Source organism: Parus major, chromosome 2, assembly GCF_001522545.3.
Source record: "Parus major isolate Abel chromosome 2, Parus_major1.1, whole genome shotgun sequence".
Lineage (NCBI taxonomy): Eukaryota > Metazoa > Chordata > Aves > Passeriformes > Paridae > Parus > Parus major.
In genome coordinates, this window is record NC_031769.1 from 117,302,110 (window position 1) to 117,321,056 (window position 18,947).

At 38.2% G+C, this 18,947-nt stretch overlaps 1 protein-coding gene across 1 annotated transcript in view; it reads right to left on the bottom strand.

Annotated features, from left to right (window-relative positions):
* Nucleotides 1-2,815: 2,815 nt before the first annotated feature.
* CPA6 (carboxypeptidase A6) overlaps nucleotides 2,816-18,947 on the bottom strand; it is an 80,320-nt gene continuing 64,188 nt past the window's right edge. Inside the window, exons 7-11 of the mRNA XM_015650837.2 lie at nucleotides 15,994-16,104; nucleotides 15,654-15,744; nucleotides 10,930-11,132; nucleotides 5,834-5,918; nucleotides 2,816-4,497 (exon numbers count right to left, since the gene is read on the bottom strand). Coding sequence (XP_015506323.1) covers nucleotides 4,310-4,497; nucleotides 5,834-5,918; nucleotides 10,930-11,132; nucleotides 15,654-15,744; nucleotides 15,994-16,104 — 678 coding nt within the window. The 3' untranslated portion in view covers nucleotides 2,816-4,309. The remainder of the gene's footprint in view (nucleotides 4,498-5,833; nucleotides 5,919-10,929; nucleotides 11,133-15,653; nucleotides 15,745-15,993; nucleotides 16,105-18,947) is intronic.

The following is an 18,947-nucleotide window of genomic DNA, read 5'->3' on the forward strand; positions in this document are numbered from 1 at the left end:
AAGAAGTGCTAATGTGGCTGGACTTTCAGAGCAGGCAGGACTGATAGAATATATTGCCCCACATTTTTATGGCAATGGATGGATTTTCCTTGTCACAGGCAAAGTATGTTTTCTGCATGGCTGGGGACAATGGCAGATTTTTTAAATTAAGACTTGAATCTATTATTTATGAGTGCATTCCCTGATGTCTGAATCCAAGGGCAAGCCCTGCTGTGCTTGACGTGGTCTCTCACAAGAAGGCTTGGAAGGACCTCCACCTTACAAATGGAGAGACCTGAGATTTTCTGCTTGACTGCTCCTGCCTGTCAGGCAACAACAAGCACTCAGGGACTAAAGATTTCCCAGTTCTCAATGTCCTTGCCCCAAACATAGTTTTCTAAGGAGAATCATGTGTTAGCTCGCTGCTAGTTCCCAAACTTGCAGATGTTAACAGAAGACCTTGTCGTTAAGGCAGGCCCTTTTGACACCAGGAGCAGCTTAAGGCTGTGAATTTCTGACAAGCTGCTCAACCAGCACATCATGCTTGGGGTGACAGACACGTTCAACCAAGAAGAATGAAACCACTCTGGAGTTGTTCCACGTCCTCTAAGATAGACACAGCATCAGCATCAGTACTTCTGACTTGGTGGTGCTGACAGGGCTGGAAAATCTATCGATGCAATCACTCAGAAGCAGCTCTCTCCACATACAGCTTCCCTCCTACACAATGAAGGAGAAGGCAATTACAGCCGTTGGGACTTGAATTTTTTATCCTGAATAATTATGAGAGTCAGGCATACATTAAACACATGGTAAATAATCTACATTTTCTGTGGACAGAAGACTTTTTAATTTCCAACAAATTTACCAATTATTTTGTGTTGTGAGCATTTAAAAATGTTTTTTAAGAAGTGTACCTAATGCCACGGGGTTTATATTTAAAAATTCTTTCTGTAATTTATTTAAATTTCTGTTCTCTTATTCCATTTCCTACAGCAGAGCGATAGTTGTATCTCTGTGCATCTGAGATGCATATGTTCTGGTGTTTTACCATCACTGAAGAACTGCTTAAAGATGGTAATATGTGGCTTTTAGGCACGGAATTCAGAAGCACCAATGCATGTGTGAGACTGAATGTGACCACTAAACAAAACGGTGAACTATGGAAATGATGTAGTAATATTTCACAACCAAAGGAAAGGTCAAAGTGCTTACAAAAGTACTTATTTACCCTACCCATGTTACCAAGTATCTTATTTTTTGACATACTTTAAAATACATACATTAAAATGAATGTAAGTATAAAAAGAGAAGGGATTAACAGAAATAAACTGTGCCAGTTGAATACTAGCTTAATTTTTCATAGGAAATACAAAGCTTTCTTCCCAACCTTAAAAATTAGACACAATATTGTCCATCAATGGCTATTTCGTGCAGTCCTTGACTAGGCAGCTCAATTTGCACAATTCTGTTTTGTATAGACAAGTGGACTGGCTCTGGATATAAATGCATGTTGGCATTCAAGGTCATTTTGACTCCTCTTCCAATTCAAATTTTGGAAAAGGTATTGCAGTTCTCAGAAAGGAATTTCAGATTTCCATAGGCTTTATATGTTACGAGTGACAGAATACACTGACCTTTCTGAGGCAATTTCTGGAAAATACACAAGGAGCTTCACCCAGCAGCAGTGGTCTTTATTCAAGGTTTGAAACAAAGCTCAATACTTTATTGACCTCTAAAGGCAATTTTTTATCAATTTATGAATAATGATCTAATGTAATTTGTCATCCTTGTTTTTGGGAAGGGTGACTTGAAGAGGTGTGGACCTATTCCTATTAATTAATCCCAGAGGTTTGTTTAAAAAAAAATTAAAGCTATAAAAAAAACCCCAACAATATTGTTTTCCATGAAGTGGTTGTAATTATTCTATCAATAATCAATGGAAGTGGAACTTCTGGAATTCACATAATCACTATATATGTGATTTTGACTGTTGCATTACTAAACAGTGTTTTGCTGTTCATGTACTTTTTATTGTGTTGAATGATAAACTGTACCTATGATCATAAAATAAATTCACTTTTCTCAAAACCAGCTTTCAATTCTGTTGTCCTGTAGTCAGTAAAAATTGCTGAAAATTAGTATTCAAGCAGGGTCCATCCATATACTAGTGTGTAGCTTTATTCATGGAAAGGGTTTGATATCAAGTACTTCTAAATGTCAAAGCTTCTTAGATAAATCTAAGAATACTTGCAGTTTTTCCTGACCAAGAAGGTTAATTAGGTCTAAAATGTTAGGTCATTTTGGTATCTAAAGGAGGATATTTGTTTGTTTCCCTTTCTTGTTCCAAGAGTTCAATTACTTTTCATTACTAGTGGAGTTGTAATGGTATGAAGATAAAGCTGAAATATTTCACATGGTGAACTGCTGGACTGTGAGCAGGAATCAAACCATCACATAAGAATCTGGTTGCCTACAGTCCATGCTTGTACTGTAACAATTCAGAGGTAAATTTGCCTCATGCTAATTAGACATCCCTCATTGATTCTCTCCTTCAGTCTCTTATGTCTTTGTAGTAAGTTCAATCTTGTCACCTAAATTCAGAATAACACATAATGGTTGGTGCTAATCATTTATACTGCTTTCAAGACCATTGGTCAGGAATCTGTGCATAGAAAAAGACAGTTATTGCTGTCTTCAAAATATTTAATTGTTATAGTCATGAGCAAATGGAAATTACTATTTTGAGTCCCCTAGATGTTTAATAAAGCAGACTAGAAACTTATGTTATTCAAACGAATCTGAATTAAACAAATCTGAACAAGCCTTCAGAAACTTGTGTAAAATAAACACATTTATTAACAAGATGTTATTACAAACAGAATGCAATTCTGTCATCTTTGCTCACTGATTGCCTTTTGCAGTCCTGAAAACAATGATACTCTTAATTAAATACAGTACTTGCCTTATAAGACTTAGAAAGCTTGCCCATGTGCTAAGTTCAAGTGCTTATTTTAGAGAGGATGTAGGTTTTTTAAATTCTTCGTCCTTAGCATCAGGAATGTTTTGCAGATAGTTAAAATTGTTACATACTTGCACTAAAGTTTTAACACTGAAGTAAAATATGAATAATACTTCAAAAGTCTTTGACAGTTTTATTAACAAATATGTTTTAGTTAATATGTAGTGGCATAAGATAAAATTCAAAATTAATAAAGTAAAATATATATTTCTGCAGATATAATAAGATAAAAAAAATAGTATTTTATAAGTACTAAAAATCCATCAACATGTTGTTATCTTCTCTGTGCTTTCATTATTCTTTCAAACACTGTGCTTATTCAATTTATTTCAGCTGTAAGGCTTCTACCTTCACCTCTGGCTCACATAAGAATCCATTAAAAATTTATTAATTCCTTTAAAACATGCAAAAAAAAATACAACTTCCAGGAAGAAGAGCCACATAGCCAAAGAGCCACAGAACTCACTGCAAGAATATCGATAAATAAAACATTAGTTAATTACAGTTTAAGGCTAAATCCTTGGCTGGTGGAAATGGGCACTCACTGTCTACAGCAGAGCCCAGATGCACCAGTCGACTGCCAGCTTCAAGTTCCAAGTCATGGCAAGTTGCTTTGTCTCTCCATGAAGCAGAATATTGTCCATCTCAACAGTATTTCGTTATAATTCCTACACATCACTAGGAAAATTACATTTTCAAAGATAATAGTTGATTTTGAGTCCAATCTACATTTGCAAGTAGATTTCTCTGAACAGTTAAAAGTAACCTTGGTTCAAATTATTGCATAATATAAAAAAAAAATCACAAAAGTGCATATATGTATGAATGTATACACGCAGAAGGAAGCCACACTGCTACTTGCAATGCAGCCAGCTGCCACTATAAGGCATTTATTGCTGTAGATACAGGCCTGTGTTGGATCACAGGGTATATTTACATGAATTTATCCCTTGGTTTGAGAGACCCCACGGGAAGTCTTCATATTAGGGAAAGCTATAAGGTCTGGAACACTTTATTGTTGTACCAGCCTCACTGAAATTGCAGAATTAAAGTTTTATTGCAAAAGGTAGAAACTATTTTGCACCATACTAGTACCTAAGTTAGTATATCAACTTTATGGACCTTAGAAAAGCAGATATTAAATGATGTTTTTCCATTTTCCACGAAGTTAATTTGGAAGAAACAATATCACATTTCCCAGTAGCTTCTAGATTTCTGAAGTGGACAAATTTAGAATGGCAACTGAACACACTGAAAAGCATCAGCACTAGGAGTAAAATGGTTACTTCCAGCTCCTAGAAGTCCCTCTCAATTACATTTCTTCAGCAAGTGAAGAGTTATATTTTTAACTGCAAGCATGGTCTCTGTGCAGGTTGGTTTGATCAGCATTTCAGGAAGCAAAAATCCAAAATGTCCAGTGTCACGCAGCTCAAATGCAAAAGCATACGGGATGCCATTTTTGTAGGCCCAGTCCATAGAGCTGCCAGAACTCACATCTGAAAGAGGCAATTCAGAGAAAACATTAAAAAATATTAAGTCAAGGTCATGCTGAAATCACCAGAGGGTTCGTGTGGCATTTTGTCTCTGGGACTCAGTGTACTTGCGACTCCAGCTCTTGCTTGCCCTGATCCTGAACACCCTTCAGAGAACAGAATGAGCACCCAGCACCCAGTGAAATGTGCTCAACACTATATGGATTAGACCCTTTATTTTAATAGGAAAAAATATTGTAACTGCTTTGTGTATAGCAAACTTTTAATAAAAGAGAGTATCTAGAATAAAGCCTCAAACTGTTCTTGTCTCCATGTGAGCACTCTGAAGCTTTCTTTCCACAAAGATGTCCCAGCTGGACTGGAGAGCTCTGCATGCTCCTAAGTTTAAATTGGGTTTTTTAGGCAATTCATTTGCAGTGAGAAGGGGGAAAGCTGATAAAGTAATCTGCCATCTTCTTTTTAAAATGCTTTTAGAATTCTTTTAATTTGTTTTACTTTCTCACCATTTCCTCACAGCATGAGAGCGTTTGCATAGTTGGTGTCTAATATTAACAAACCTTCCTGAGGAAGTGTGCTGCTCATGCTTTCATTATCTCCATATGTTAATTACCCAAGACACACTTTTCTATACAGATGCATCTCTCACGTGGCCTGCTATAATCTGTGCAATTCTGGCATTAACTCACACTGCTTTTCCTTTGACATAGTGACTGAGTGTGTAATGAGCAGTGCAGTGTAATAAGCACAAGATGATGACTATGCTATGAGATGGAGGCCCATGATAAGTGGAATTGTGGCTGAAACACAGCAGTGGCAGAGGAGAAGCGAGAGGTTACTTCTATAAAGTCTTTAGCTTTTCACTTTTTCAATGTCTGTTATGATTAGCCATAGCATTCAAACCTCAAGGTTTCAGTAAAGAAAAAAATGTGTCTTGTTAAAACCTTTTGAACTTCTTTTTCTTTTACCTCTCTACAGAGAGCTTGCCTGACAAATCTGTTACAACTTAGTCGTGCATTTACAGTATCTGATAAAGATACGGTTTTCAAGATCTTCGTTTTTATTTTTAAAAAACCCACATTTTTATATGGTATGAATATGTTATTTGCTGGCTTTTGACTCTCAAGTGTGTTGCATTTCAATCTCTTTTATTGCATCAGTTGAATTAATCTAACTGCAATCAACTGACAAATCAGTTGCAAAACTTTCTTCTGCCTTCCTCCCAATCCAAAATCAGAACAAAGTTCATTTTAAATTGTGTTTTCATTCTTTGTTATAATAAGGGTATTTTCCTTCTTACTGTAGGAAGGTTAAAGTCACAAACCTGCAGAGGGAAACTTACACAAAGTGCTGGATGCAGGGCCATATCTGTATCTTACACCATAGGCTGACTGAAGAGCGTTAACAGCATTATAGGCTGCTGATTCCTGGGGAGGAGAAAACATCAAACACATAAATCAGACTTTGAATTAAATACTCTGTTGTGACTGGAACCTGAGTCAATGGATCATTGCCCTCCGGTGCAATGCTGTGTTCCATGAGTCCATGGCAGCTAAGTTAAAATGACTGCAAAGGATAAGTGCATTATTTATTTTTAATGACAGTAATTCCCTGAAAAATTTGGTTTGGTTTTTTTTCATGGCATAAAAGAGCTCACTGCACCAGGAGTGATCAGATGTTAAGTATTTGTAATTATAGGTATATATGTCAATTTAGTGACATGACAAATTTAGATGACATGTAAAACCATGAGATTAAATAATCTCTCTTTTATGCAGTTTAAAAGACGTGCATGCATTTTCTGAAGAGGAATTTCCAGTTCACTAAACCTTGTCTCTGCTAGGCTTGTGAAAGAGAAGTGATGTCTTGTTGACACCCACAGTGGTTCAATGAGCAGAGTGGGAAGAAGGAAGGAGACAAGTTCCACTCCTGAATCTCTGTTCAGCAGGTAAATGTTCACTGCTGGTCTAACTTTCGCTGGGGGCTGATGATGTAGTCTTGGGGAGCTCTTTCCACTATTTCAGAAATGTGATTTTAGTCCTGTACAGGGGAAATCAGTGCCTACATTGCACCAGCTTGTGGCTGAAAGGCTGTTTAGGAGGTTCATGGTTCATCCTGTGAAACTGTGGGAAGAAGGCCTGGCCCATGGAAAATTCTGGCAGTCACATACGGATAGTGCATCGGAACACACAGAAAGGATGCACATATTCAAAAGGAAAAGGAGTATTACCCCAAAGAAAAATACATTGGCAAAGATGAAATGAAGGTTGGGAAAACATAACCATCTCTCTATAGAGAACAGGAAATTATTTGGAGCTAGAAACTCTGGACTTTGAACCACTGCTATGGTTGTTTTAGTTGATTTATTTCCTTGAACAGAAAGTTTGTTTGGTTTATACAAGTTTTCATTAACTGAGTCTTTACCTTGTTATTCATCAGGCACTAAATTAATACACTGGGGAAGGATTACCCTATACTTGCTTTTCCATTTATATGTTTTTCCTAACCTTACACTTGTTTGCCCTTGTCAGTAGTTGGGATTCTGACTTAATCCTTGGTCTGACCCATTCAGGCTTTGTCTGTGCAAGTAGAGAAGCCAGAGAAAACTGCTTTAAATATCATTCCGGAAACAAAAATAAGTTAATTTTCACTTCCTGATGTGCAGATAGACCTTTGGAGAGTTTATTTTACACAGTAACTCCTCTTAGTGAATGCAAAATGACATTTTTACTCCATTACAAAAATTTGTTAGGCACAACCAGAATTTTTGTTTGTTTAGCAGGACAATGGTGCTGGAGACTATGACCTTTTCAGCTTGACCTCTTGCCACCTCCACGAGAGTGTGTGGAAACAAGGACTGCTTAACTCAGTGTTGCTGGAACTTGTGCAGGGCTGGGATGTGGCTGTCAGCCAGTGTAAGGGCTAACCTCTGATTCACCCTAACACTGAAGATGAGAAGGGCCTGTCCTGTGGGAGAAGGGAGAAGTGCTGCTGTCACTTGGCACTCTTCCTCCAGACGCTTTGACCTCTGAGTTGTGACACCCAAGACCCGTGATGGGGTTGGAGTTGTTGGACCCTGTGAGGGTGGCAGGGTGGCAGTGTGAGGTCACTGTGGGGGCTGTGGCTGCACAGGGCCTGGGAAGGGGGAGCTCCAGCTGCAGCCAAGAGCTGTTCTCTGGTGACTGCACTGTCCCAAGTACGAGACCCTGTTTCTCAACCAAAATTTGCAAGCAGCTGTGCTTACCATCCCAGGGTTTTGTGAGGAGCTGGGATGGCCCAACAAGAGGCCTGATGTCAAGGGAGCAGGAGACAAGGCTCAGCTGGGGGTGCTGAGAGGGGTGGAGAACAAAGTCCTGATAAATGTGCCATGGCAAGGAGAACATAGCCACAAGTGAGAAGACTCCCTGTGCATGAGCACAGCAATGAGACAACAGATAATCCAGAGCTGCTTTGATCTGCTTTGATCCTGTTGAAATCTTTCTAATAAATAGTTTGGCAATGCCCATTTAAAATCAGCACAACAGTAATGGGCTCTGTGCAGAGGCAGAAACTATCTGGAGGTCAGACCAGGAGCATCCCAAGTCCATGTCCTCCATGTGGGCATGCATCCCTGAGCACTGTGAACTTGTAGCTCTTAGCCTTGAGGATTGCAGCTGGCTTTCACTGTTAGAGCCATGTGCTCCAAAAAGGGACAGCTCTAAACTCCATCATACTGTGCAGGTTGTATCCTAAATAAATCCAGGCAACCAGTCTTTGAACACCCTCAAGCAGAAAATGCCACATAAAATTACCAGATTTTTGCAAAGATGTACACAAACTCCATCATGCCATGTAAGTTCACTGCAAACACTAAGGCAAATGACAGTGCAGGAAGAAAATGGATGAAAATCAGGTGAAACTTAAAACTCTTGAGATGCATGTGTGTTTCTGCTGGTGTTTTCTTCAATCTAAAAGAGTACTTTCATTTTAAGCATCTTAAAAAACAGATTTCAGGAGAGTGTTAATAAGAGAGTTGTGCCTAAATTAGAAGAGAATATGCATGTTGTGATCAGTACACAGCTCTCCAGTTTCAAAGCGGCTCTGAATAATTGAACACTTTAATTGAAATGGTAACTGACAGCTCACTAGAATGATCTGACCCAGACAGAAACAGCCTTTCTTCTGCTCAGAATTAATCGTAGCCCACTGTTAGCACCAAAAGCTATTTATGTGCTATGCATCTGGGGTCCTACTGTCTTCCACTGTACACAGCCCATGTAGATCAACAGTGCTTTTTCCATCCATGTCAGGAAACAGAGATCTATCAGTTTCCAGCTCACTGCAATTTCCAAGAGAACTGGAGAATCTGAAACCTCAGCCTAAGTCATCATTTTTGAAATTGAAAATATAAAAACTGTACATTTATGAGCCACCAGGTGATGGAACCTTTGGTTGTAGGCAAGTATTAAAACACACAAATAAATAAGAAACAAGTATTCCCGTAATTTTCACTATGATCCCTATAATGAGTTTTATAAATAACAGGAAATTACTTCAGTTTCCTATTTCAACCTCCCTCTTGTTTTTGACCAACTGCAATGAAAAGAAGTATGAAGCTCAAATACTGACAAGATATTTAAAATTGGAATTTGGCTTCCATTCGCCCATGGGAATTATTTAAAATAGTGTCTTTTTTTGGTTCCTTTAGGTCTGTGCTCCACTCTCACTGATGAGAAGCCTGATCCAAAGTCTTGCAAACCTGAAGAACACCTGCTAAACATCAAAATTTGGGATCCTTTGGTCTAAAAGCGATGGGTGGAAAGGCAAAATGTTTACGAGCTGAGGGGCAGTTATGCCCCATCTCAGAGTGGAATTATCCCTTAAGCAACAAGAACAACAAAATATATTGGTGTGTGTGAAAACTCTCAGATAACTCTTCCTTCTTCTTACAATGAATTTCCCATCTATAGCATCTGCTATTGCCTTATATTATTTTGGACATTTTAGTCAGATATCCAATAATTATATACTTGCAGAGAAGTTGCTGATTCTTCCCAACACTACATCTTTACCTTCTTCTCTGTTGTCTGTTCTTAAAAAAACGATGCTTGCACCTGCTGATCTTCAAAGGAATGAGAACCTATGATTTTAAATTCCCAGTCTATGTTTTTTTGCTAAGTAAATAGTGATCAATTCACTTGGAGAATTCCTTTCTTCTTGTTATTCCCCAAAAGAGTGTGAAGGTAGAATAAAAAAACCCATAAATTTATACACAGTCAGTACAGGGTTTGGTGGTCAGTCCCCACAAGTCTCATATTTTTAGCTCCTCTGGCTGCTTAGTTAACCTCTAATTTGCTCTATTTCACAGGAATGGCATCAGACAGAAGAATGTTTAGTAACTACTGAAATTAAATGTCTCAACAGAAATAAGCTTACAAAGAGAGTTTAGTTTGTGGAGTTCTAGCTGCTCAGCCCCTTGAGGGAATAGCTGAGTGAACCTTCAGTGAAGCCCCAGGGACTGACAACATCATTTATTCTGCACAGGATAAATCTAAGGTGTAGTTAAGCTGCTTTGGAGAAAACTAGCTTAAACCAGCAAGTTGAAAGTCACTGCAACTTTCAAGGTCAAAATGGGAGATAAATGGAAAATGTAATTTTACTCAGGACCGAGGGTGAAAGAGAGGCTTGCAACTGGTTGGTGCAATGTGAGTCTGTGAGCAGGAGCAAACAGAGAGCAAAGCTTTGCCATGTAACCCTCAGAGAATATGCCATAAGGGGGCTTATGAACAGGAGGCTGGCAAAAACAGACCTCAGACTGCAATCAGAGGGAATAGTTCTGCATTTGGATGAGCATGGAATACATGAAATGTACTCATCTGTACTCTCATTAATTTATTTTTCTAATATACACAAGCTTCTGGTTTAAATTACCTGCTTGTCAAAAAGGGTTAAAAACACTATGTCTGACCTGAATGATACATAGTGCAATTGAAAGTTTAATTTTGGTTAAATCTAAGAGATTCCTCCTTGAATTGATAAACAGTTTCAATTTTATTTTGTTCAAAACATTGAAGATGATTTTCTTTGTGCTCCTGGTGTTTAAGTTCTGAGCATGAAGAGACAGAATTTCAGCTAGATGCCCAAGGACCTAACTATGAAATTCTCATTACAGTTAATTAAATAAAATTATAATAACTATAATTAAAACTTAGGGATTTTTCCTATAAAGTAATTTAAAAGCACTGATGAATAAAAGGCATGACACCATTTTAATCAAATTACCACTGACTCCTGGTGAGTGAAGGTTATATAACCAGAAATGTGATCGCAAGTGGGTCCAGAATAAATACTACTCAATATTATATATGCGCAAAATATTGAAGAAACAAGTCTCCTCTCAAAACAAAATGTACCAAAAATATACAGAGGACCTCATTCTCCAAGTTTTAATGTACTTACCACACAGTTGAAGTTTGGAATGGTTGCATATTTGTAGGAGTAAGGGTACAGCAGCATCTGTGCATATGCATGGAAGGACAAATAGGCTTTTATTTGTTTCCGGTGTTTGCGAAGAAAATGAGCAACAGCCTTTACTTCAGGTTCAGACTCAGGAAAAGGACCACAGTAAGTGTCATCACATGGGTGTAATGAAGCACCTTCATCTAGAGGTTGAAAGAGAAAGTTAGTTGGTGGTGAAGAATCACAGAGAAATTCCAAGGCTCAGCTTCTGGCTCAACCTCTTTTGGCCCATGTGCAAAAGCGTGAAAAGCAATAAACAGATTCAATTGCTTTCTTGTGCCTGATGGGCATGAGCCTAGGGGACCTCAGTGCAGCAATCTGCTTGCTCGTCTGGTAGACACACCAAGCTCCCATTTGGCCAACTACACACAATTCTCCCCAGAGGATACATTCTTTCCAACTGAAAAAGGAGAACCTGACTTCATTGTATTAAAACTATTGATGGGTCTCAGTTGGTCTATTTGAAATCAGAGAGCTATACCTCTTTCATTAGTCACTGCCAGGACAAATCTAGCCTTTTACAGCTTTTAATGTATTACCTGCTACAGAGGTTGTTACAATGGTAGGTAAATGTGCTGGGTTTGCATTAATTGATATTTGGTGAGGAGGTTGTTGACAACTTCAACAAGGATTATCTTAAAAACAATAGTTCCTGACTCCTGTCTATTTTCACCCCTGCAAACCTTGTGGGAAAAAAAACCCCAACAAAACAAAAGCTATATGGGATGACTTCTCAGTCAGCAAAAATAGAAATCGCCTCAATTCACACAGGGCCTAACTTTGCTTCAAGTTTGGGGCAGGGGTTCAGTTTTGAGGATATCTTTATGTCAACCTGCTCAGGTGGCAGCAAGCTGCACAAAAGTAACCTATATATAATATCCCATGAGGTGCTGAAAGACGAAACTTAGAAAAAGAGATGTGGTGGTAGCTCCTTTATAATTTAGCAATTCTGGATCCAAGCCATCGTCTCATTTACAGCTTAGGGCCTGGGCCTAAAAGAACAATATTTATGCAAATCTACTCTGCTCTTTTATCTGCTGCAATTTCAAAATACCACACAATTTACATTGACCTGCAGAATAATAATAGTTTGTTTGCAAACTTCCCTGGAGCCATCAGGGACTTACAACAACAGTGTTTTATTAGCTTTCCTTTGTGTAGTAAGTACTGCCACCTTCAATTAATAAGAAAAGAGACGTGTGTGAGAAGGCATAATGATATCCACTAAAACAGGGTTATGCAATCAACCTAATGCCAAAAACAAAACAAAACAAAAAAAACTGGAAGAATTTCATGCTGCAGTTTAATTTGTAATATGAAAATTGAGGCTACCATGCAATGGCCACAGGTGGGGATTTCAAAATCTATTAGTGCTTGGATCACAGTGGATATGGAAGGGTTATAGAGAGGGCAGATGGTCTTCTCCATGCAGAACAGATGGTCACCAAGTCATCCAAATCCCAAGAGCACTCTGCCTCAATTTCTTTTCAGATAATATAGCTACAGGAGAGCTATTTAGCAGTCTCCAGAGCCTTTTTTTTTTTATTATTTTTTTATGTATACTTCATCTCCTGTTCCGGTGTTGTATATTCTGTCACGGCAATGGATAACGCTGTTACTAAACAGTGGATTCCTATGGTGGTAAAATGATGGTAAAATGACCCAGTGGTAAAATATGGCTCAGTTTAGAGACTTCTAGGGAAGGAAAAAAAACCTCTCTAAACTGTTCAGCCTATTATGGTGAGCCATGTGCCATCCCAGATGTAGTTAATGCTTTACCTTAAGCGATGCTGGCTGGTAATAAAGAGGAGGTTTCCATGGTGGCCTTGGATAATGTAAGGATATGCTCAATTTTCATACTGGAAGTTCTTTTAAAGCAACTCAAGAATGAAAAAAGACATTTCTAAGTTACAGTCATGAGAAGTAAATGGAATTGTGTAAAATGTTACCATGCTGCCTTATTTTTGTGCCTGATAGCATACTGGGGGAGGACAAGTATCCTCTAACATCCATCATGAGACCCAATGAACAAAGAAAATGTGTGCCAAGACTGATAAAACTGGTGCTTTGGTACAGAATGAAGACTGAGAGGATGAAAGTGCTGGAGCATGAATTTCAAAATTCCTTGCAGCCGCTTCTGCCAGTGTGGGATACTGTCCTCAGTGAGCACAGTATTGTGCTCACATTATTGATGTGCTGGAAATTTCAACTCCCACTGTTGCTCTCTTGGGGATTTGGATTTACCTAGATTTGCCCTATGACTTAAATTAATTCTAAGTAGCTCATTACTTGCTTTAAAGTCGCTATTATTTCATTATCATTAAACCACTGTACTAGTTAATGCACATATATGTACACTGCAAGGAGCATTTCTACCCAGAGTTCTTGCTGCCAGTATTCATGTGGGTCTGTGTGCAATTTGTGTGCACTGTTTTCAGTACAGGTTGCTGCAACATGAAATCTAGCAGTGATATGGCCCTTTGCTTGGTCCCTAGAGAGTCATAAAGCTTACATCAAAGTCCCACACTAGAAAGGAAGAGGAAAGCAGATGGGATGCTGTGTTATCAGCACTGACTAGCTCACTGCTGATAGTGTGTGGTGTCTTTGCTGAGGCCAGAGTCTGCCACAGCACTCCTGCCTGGAAGCCCCACTGTGAAGTCCAAGCCTGTCTGAAAACTCTAAGTACGACTGAACTGAATGTAAAGGTTTTTACAAGCACATGCGGTTTTAAATGTTAAACACACCATGATTACACAAGGCTCAAAGTGTGATATGATCCAGATTCTTCTCTGACTCATCTAATGTCATATATTAATGAGAACACCAGGTGACTGGTTAGGATCATCTGAGTACCAGTCAGCCCAGTTCATGAAAGACCTTTTTATTCTCCATCAAAACAGACAATCAGACAGACTTTGGGGTCCAAAGCAGGAAGCAGAGCATGTGCTTTTTGGGATGACAAGCTGACTTGAAAGAATTTTTATTTTTAAAACTTGGGGTAGGGACCTGCCCTTCATGTTCAGTGCAGGGGAGAAATGCAACAAGTAAGGGATTACAACACACAACACATGTGAGTTTCACTAAGCCTAGAAAAAATATTTTGAATGAAAACTAAGCAAACATTTTTAGGACTGAATAAAAAATGTGTTTTAATACAGTGGCTTGGTATGAAGAAGAGGAAGGAGGAACACAAGAAAAATTAATTAGAACTAGAAAGAAAATGCACTGAGTATTAATTTTGCACTGATAGGTACCTAACACACATCTCTCAACACACTATAAGAGAACTGATCATTCCAGTTATGCCAATGACTATCTTCTGAACAGTAAATGTTGTCCACAAAAAATACCTGCAGTTATGGCTTATGCACTTAAGTAAATAGCGGTAACAGTGATGCAGGACTGGTTCATTTTCATGTTGTTTTTGCAGTGTAAAATTGCCTTAAAGATTGTGATAGCATCCCTGGGCTTGTCTTCTCTAACAGAGAGTTTCTCAGCTAACACAGGCTTTCTGTAAATGCTTCTGTCTCAGTCCTCTCCTTAGAGTGGGTAGAGTTAAAAACAGTTTGAAGCAAATTTCACAGATCCATACTGGATTGAATGTATGCATCTGCTCACTTTCACTTTCATCCTTACAGCTCTCAAAACCCCACTGAAAGAATCCAGTTGTGCAAAGCCAGACTGTACAGTGCTCACCCCTACTGCACACAGAGTATTGTGGAAACATCTAGAGAATTCCAGGGGAAGAGGGATGGGCTGAAAACAGGGCTCTTGCACTACACAAACACGATTTCTTGCCTTTACAAGCTTGTCATATAAATAAGGAAGGCAGACTAATGTTGGATGAGAAAACAGCTGCGCAGAGAGTTGAAGGAAGTTCCTTAACATGGGAGAGCAGGTCAGCAGGTATATATTGCTATATCTAAGTGTTCTTACTTCCTTACACCAGAACTTTTAGGCACTGCTTACCCCTGTGTAAATTGCACTATCTTTAGGTAAGATTTAATAAAATACCATTTTTTTCTCGGTGGACCCATTCCAAATCTTCTGGTAGTTACTTCGTTACTGCTGCTTTTTCTGTGCAAAATTCAGGCTGATTTTTATTAAGTACTTACAGAAGCGATGGTAGTTTAAAATTGTATCTCTATGCATTTAGAAGCACCTTCTTTCTCTATTGAATCACTAATAATAATGGCCTTAAGGACACTGAGGCCAGCAAAGTAAGTTTGACATTTCCAAAACTAAAATAATTTCAGAGAAATGGCAAATTGAATAAAATGAAGTTTGAAATGTTTCCTGAAACTGCAGTTAGGTAAATCCTGGAAAGTCACACTTCATTCTCAATGCTATGCATCAAATTATTTATATTATTGCCAAAATACAGAATAGTTGTATGTGTGATTTAAAAAATTTTGCCACATTCTCCATGACAAGTTTTTACTTAGGATAAGGTCTCCTTTCCCAAGGCTGAGAACTTTTATTTTTTCAGACATTAGTAGGAAGATTTGAGTCTTGGCTTATGGCTTTGTAGGAAAGAATCTTCAATGACAGAAAAGTGAACACTTCACAATAGATGTGATCTAACCTACTTGGATAATTATCCCTGTTGGATAATTAAATACAGGGTAATCTGAACTGGGGGACCAAAGTATCCCCATACTTACCGCACCATTTCACTTTCCAGTTGCGATTAGCATCAACACCATGACAGTGAAACCTCGTGTTCTTTGATCTTGTTTTTCTCCAAAATCGATCCTAGCATAAGTTACAAAATATTTAAATAGTGATATTACTCTATTTTAGCAACAATCTATTTGTACACATAACAAATGAAACCTGATAAACATACTCAGTATTCTGTTTTAAGTGGAGTAATTTACCTCCATTTTGCCAGGCAAAAAGTGATGAACCAGATTTACACAGAGTCACCTTTGAATAATGTAATAACCATGTGATCTTTCTTGTCTGAATAATTTTTTGAGTAATACTACCGCCATTACTTACATTTGTCCAGCTGAAACTATATCCATCCACATTAAATACAGGCATGATATAGAAATACAGCTGAGTTAGCATCTTTCTCATGTCAGGATCAGTCTGGTATGTCTGAAGAGCCTAAAGCAGAAAAGCCAAAGAAAATAGTTTACATAATAAAAATAATTTCTCAATTAAGTATTGTGCTGGACTATGACAGTCGTGAAGCATTTGGCAGTACAGAGATCTGTTCTCATGGCAGCACAGACATCCTAGCTGTGCCCAAAAGGCTGACATCTTCCTTCAAATGTGATTCAGACAGTGTGTGAACATGTGAAAAAGGTGTTCTAAAGACCTAGTTCTCTCTGCTTCTCAGTTGCTTTCAATACTCATGAAAATGCAACTCAGAGAGAAGAAAATGCATGTAAAGTTTTTCTTCAAGTAAGAGTTGAAAGTCAGTGGAATAAATTCTTAGTAGAAGAAATGAGTTTAGCTCCCGTAAGACAATAGAATCCTGTTGTTTCCACCAGGTGATTTGGTAAGGTCTTGAAGCATTTAAGGCTCACAGTAACAACACAGATTTTTTTATATTCAAAGTAGTTTGCTATATGCACAATTATCAATACTGTCAGTTTAATCCTTTACAATTTAGACATCTCTCTATTTTTGGAGGACTTTTAGTATACAGGTGAGAAGAAGTCCAGGTAGGGAAAATTTTTGGTGTTTTATTCATTCTGCATCTTAGAAAAACACAGAAAAACCAGAGGATTCTCAGCAGTTGTATTTGCTAGTGCCAGAGATGCTCCTTTATCGGTTCCAGGACGCTTATACTCCACATTCTCTTGCAAATAGTGTCCCTTAACATAGCTGGGCATCAAATTTGCATCCTTCAAAGTTTAAGTCTTGACTTTATAAGGTGAGGAATCCAGTGCTTCACGTGGCAGGTGGAAAGCGTATCATGATGACTCTGGGTTCAGAGGGATGCCTGAGCCTGGCTCCTCTCCTCCTGCTACTGTGATTACAGCCTTCTGCTTTGCAGTATTTCTGGCCCTTCAGATCTGAAGAGTAGCATGTGTTTGGGGAGCAAAGGGAAACATTTGCTCTGAAATAAACTAAGCTAAATGCTTTTCAATTGACAAATGCTTGGGAGCAGTGTGAAGTACAGGATTTCAATACTTCTGGGCTCCTAACTATGCAGCTGTTTGAATTACTGAAGCTGCCATGGGAGCTGATGGATGCTTTGTGTGAAATACCTCTAAGAAATAACCATGCTTTTGGATGTCTGGGGCTGAAATTTACTCATGGAGGAGTATGACATTATTTTTCTTTACTGAGAGGATTAGTGCAAATTCTAAATACTACTTCTATGTGGTTCATTACCCGTCCTTCTGTTGTGCAGTGCTTTCTCCTTACCCAGCTTCATCTCACCCTCCCAGAAGTGCTCTGCACGTGCAAGTCCTTCAGCCTCACTGTCAGATCCAAAGCAGCATGATATCTTTGTGGAAAGCCAAGTCACCCAGTGCTGCTCCACACCCAGCTCTTCTGTTTCAGCCAGGCAAGAGGAGGGGACAGTGAGAAATAGAAGTCAAAGAGGCAAAGCACAGAATGAAATGAGACTTAGGCAGCAGCTGGGACAGGGCAGTGTGGAGCATTGCACATTAGTATGAGATTCTGAAAGAGGTATTTGGAGGGGAGAAGAGAATAACAGAGCACTTTTTGAGGGGAGTCTTGATGGACGGTGCAGGAGAAAGCCCCAGCTAATGAGGAGGTCATAGGTTCCCTGGTCAATTTGCCAAGAATTCCCCAAAAATTCTGCGCTGGTATTTCATTTAAATTGGATTTACTTGTATTAAAAAGCCATATCAAGTCTTCAAACAGTGTTGGATAAAAAAATTGGTGTTAAGGGAACTGCAAAAAAATTAGTTTTGTCAAAACATTGATTTTTCAAATCAATGGTTACTCAAAAATAATGACCATGAAAATAAGGACTGTGTGTCATTGCAGAGAAGCAGAGAATATGTATTGAAGTAAACAGGGCACTATGTTCATTAGGCTGGCCCTGCACTTAAATCTGCACAGGATTAAGAGCCTACATGGTAAGTATGGATGTTAAACTAGTAAAACTGTTCTTACAGATGGAAACAGAACCAACTGTGCTCCAAAATGTGAGTCAAGGAATATGAACATTTTTATCTTGCTTATTTCAGGGAGAAGTAGCTTTGCTGAGGAGGAAATAAAGCACCACACACCACTTCCTTGATTTTTTACTGCTTTTCTATTTTTAGACAGTATTAGCAAATTAAGCTTTTGTGTCCCCATGGTGGGTATTTACACACCAGTGATGATGAAACTGGCTATGTGTTTGTATCTGTATTTTGTATGCCATTCTTTTGCTGTCAGTTACACGTGTAATTATGCATTTTGTTACACTGGGCTATATACTATGTTTTGAACTGCAATGCTGTTAGACTAAACTCTTTAAAACCCTTTTAAAATAATCTCCTTAAAGTAACTACAGATAATTAATTAATGTAATATACTGCTTAAAGCTTAAAGTTGCATGAATGAATTTTGCATATTTTTCATAACATTTCCAAATTTGCAAGAATTGGCATAATGAAAATATTTGAATTCAGATTTTTTAATATACACTAAGTTTTAAATCCTGTGAAGAATATATTTTTATTCCTAGATGAAAGCACCATCATTTAAAAACCTACAAAAAATATAGGCAGCAAAATGCCAAGTTTTATAGTGACTCTGTGTTATTTTAAAGCCTGTTGTCATTGAGAAAATACTAGAAGAGACTTTGGAAAGCATTATAGTCCCCAGTAATAATCCTCAAAATTGGAAGTTTTAATGTTGGTTTAGAGCCAAATAGATAATTCAGTTCTGTTCTTTAAAGAATATATGGGATTTTTAATAACTTTGTTGCCCTTCCAGAGTAGTATTTCATTAAAAATATAGTGGATCTAGAGTGGCTT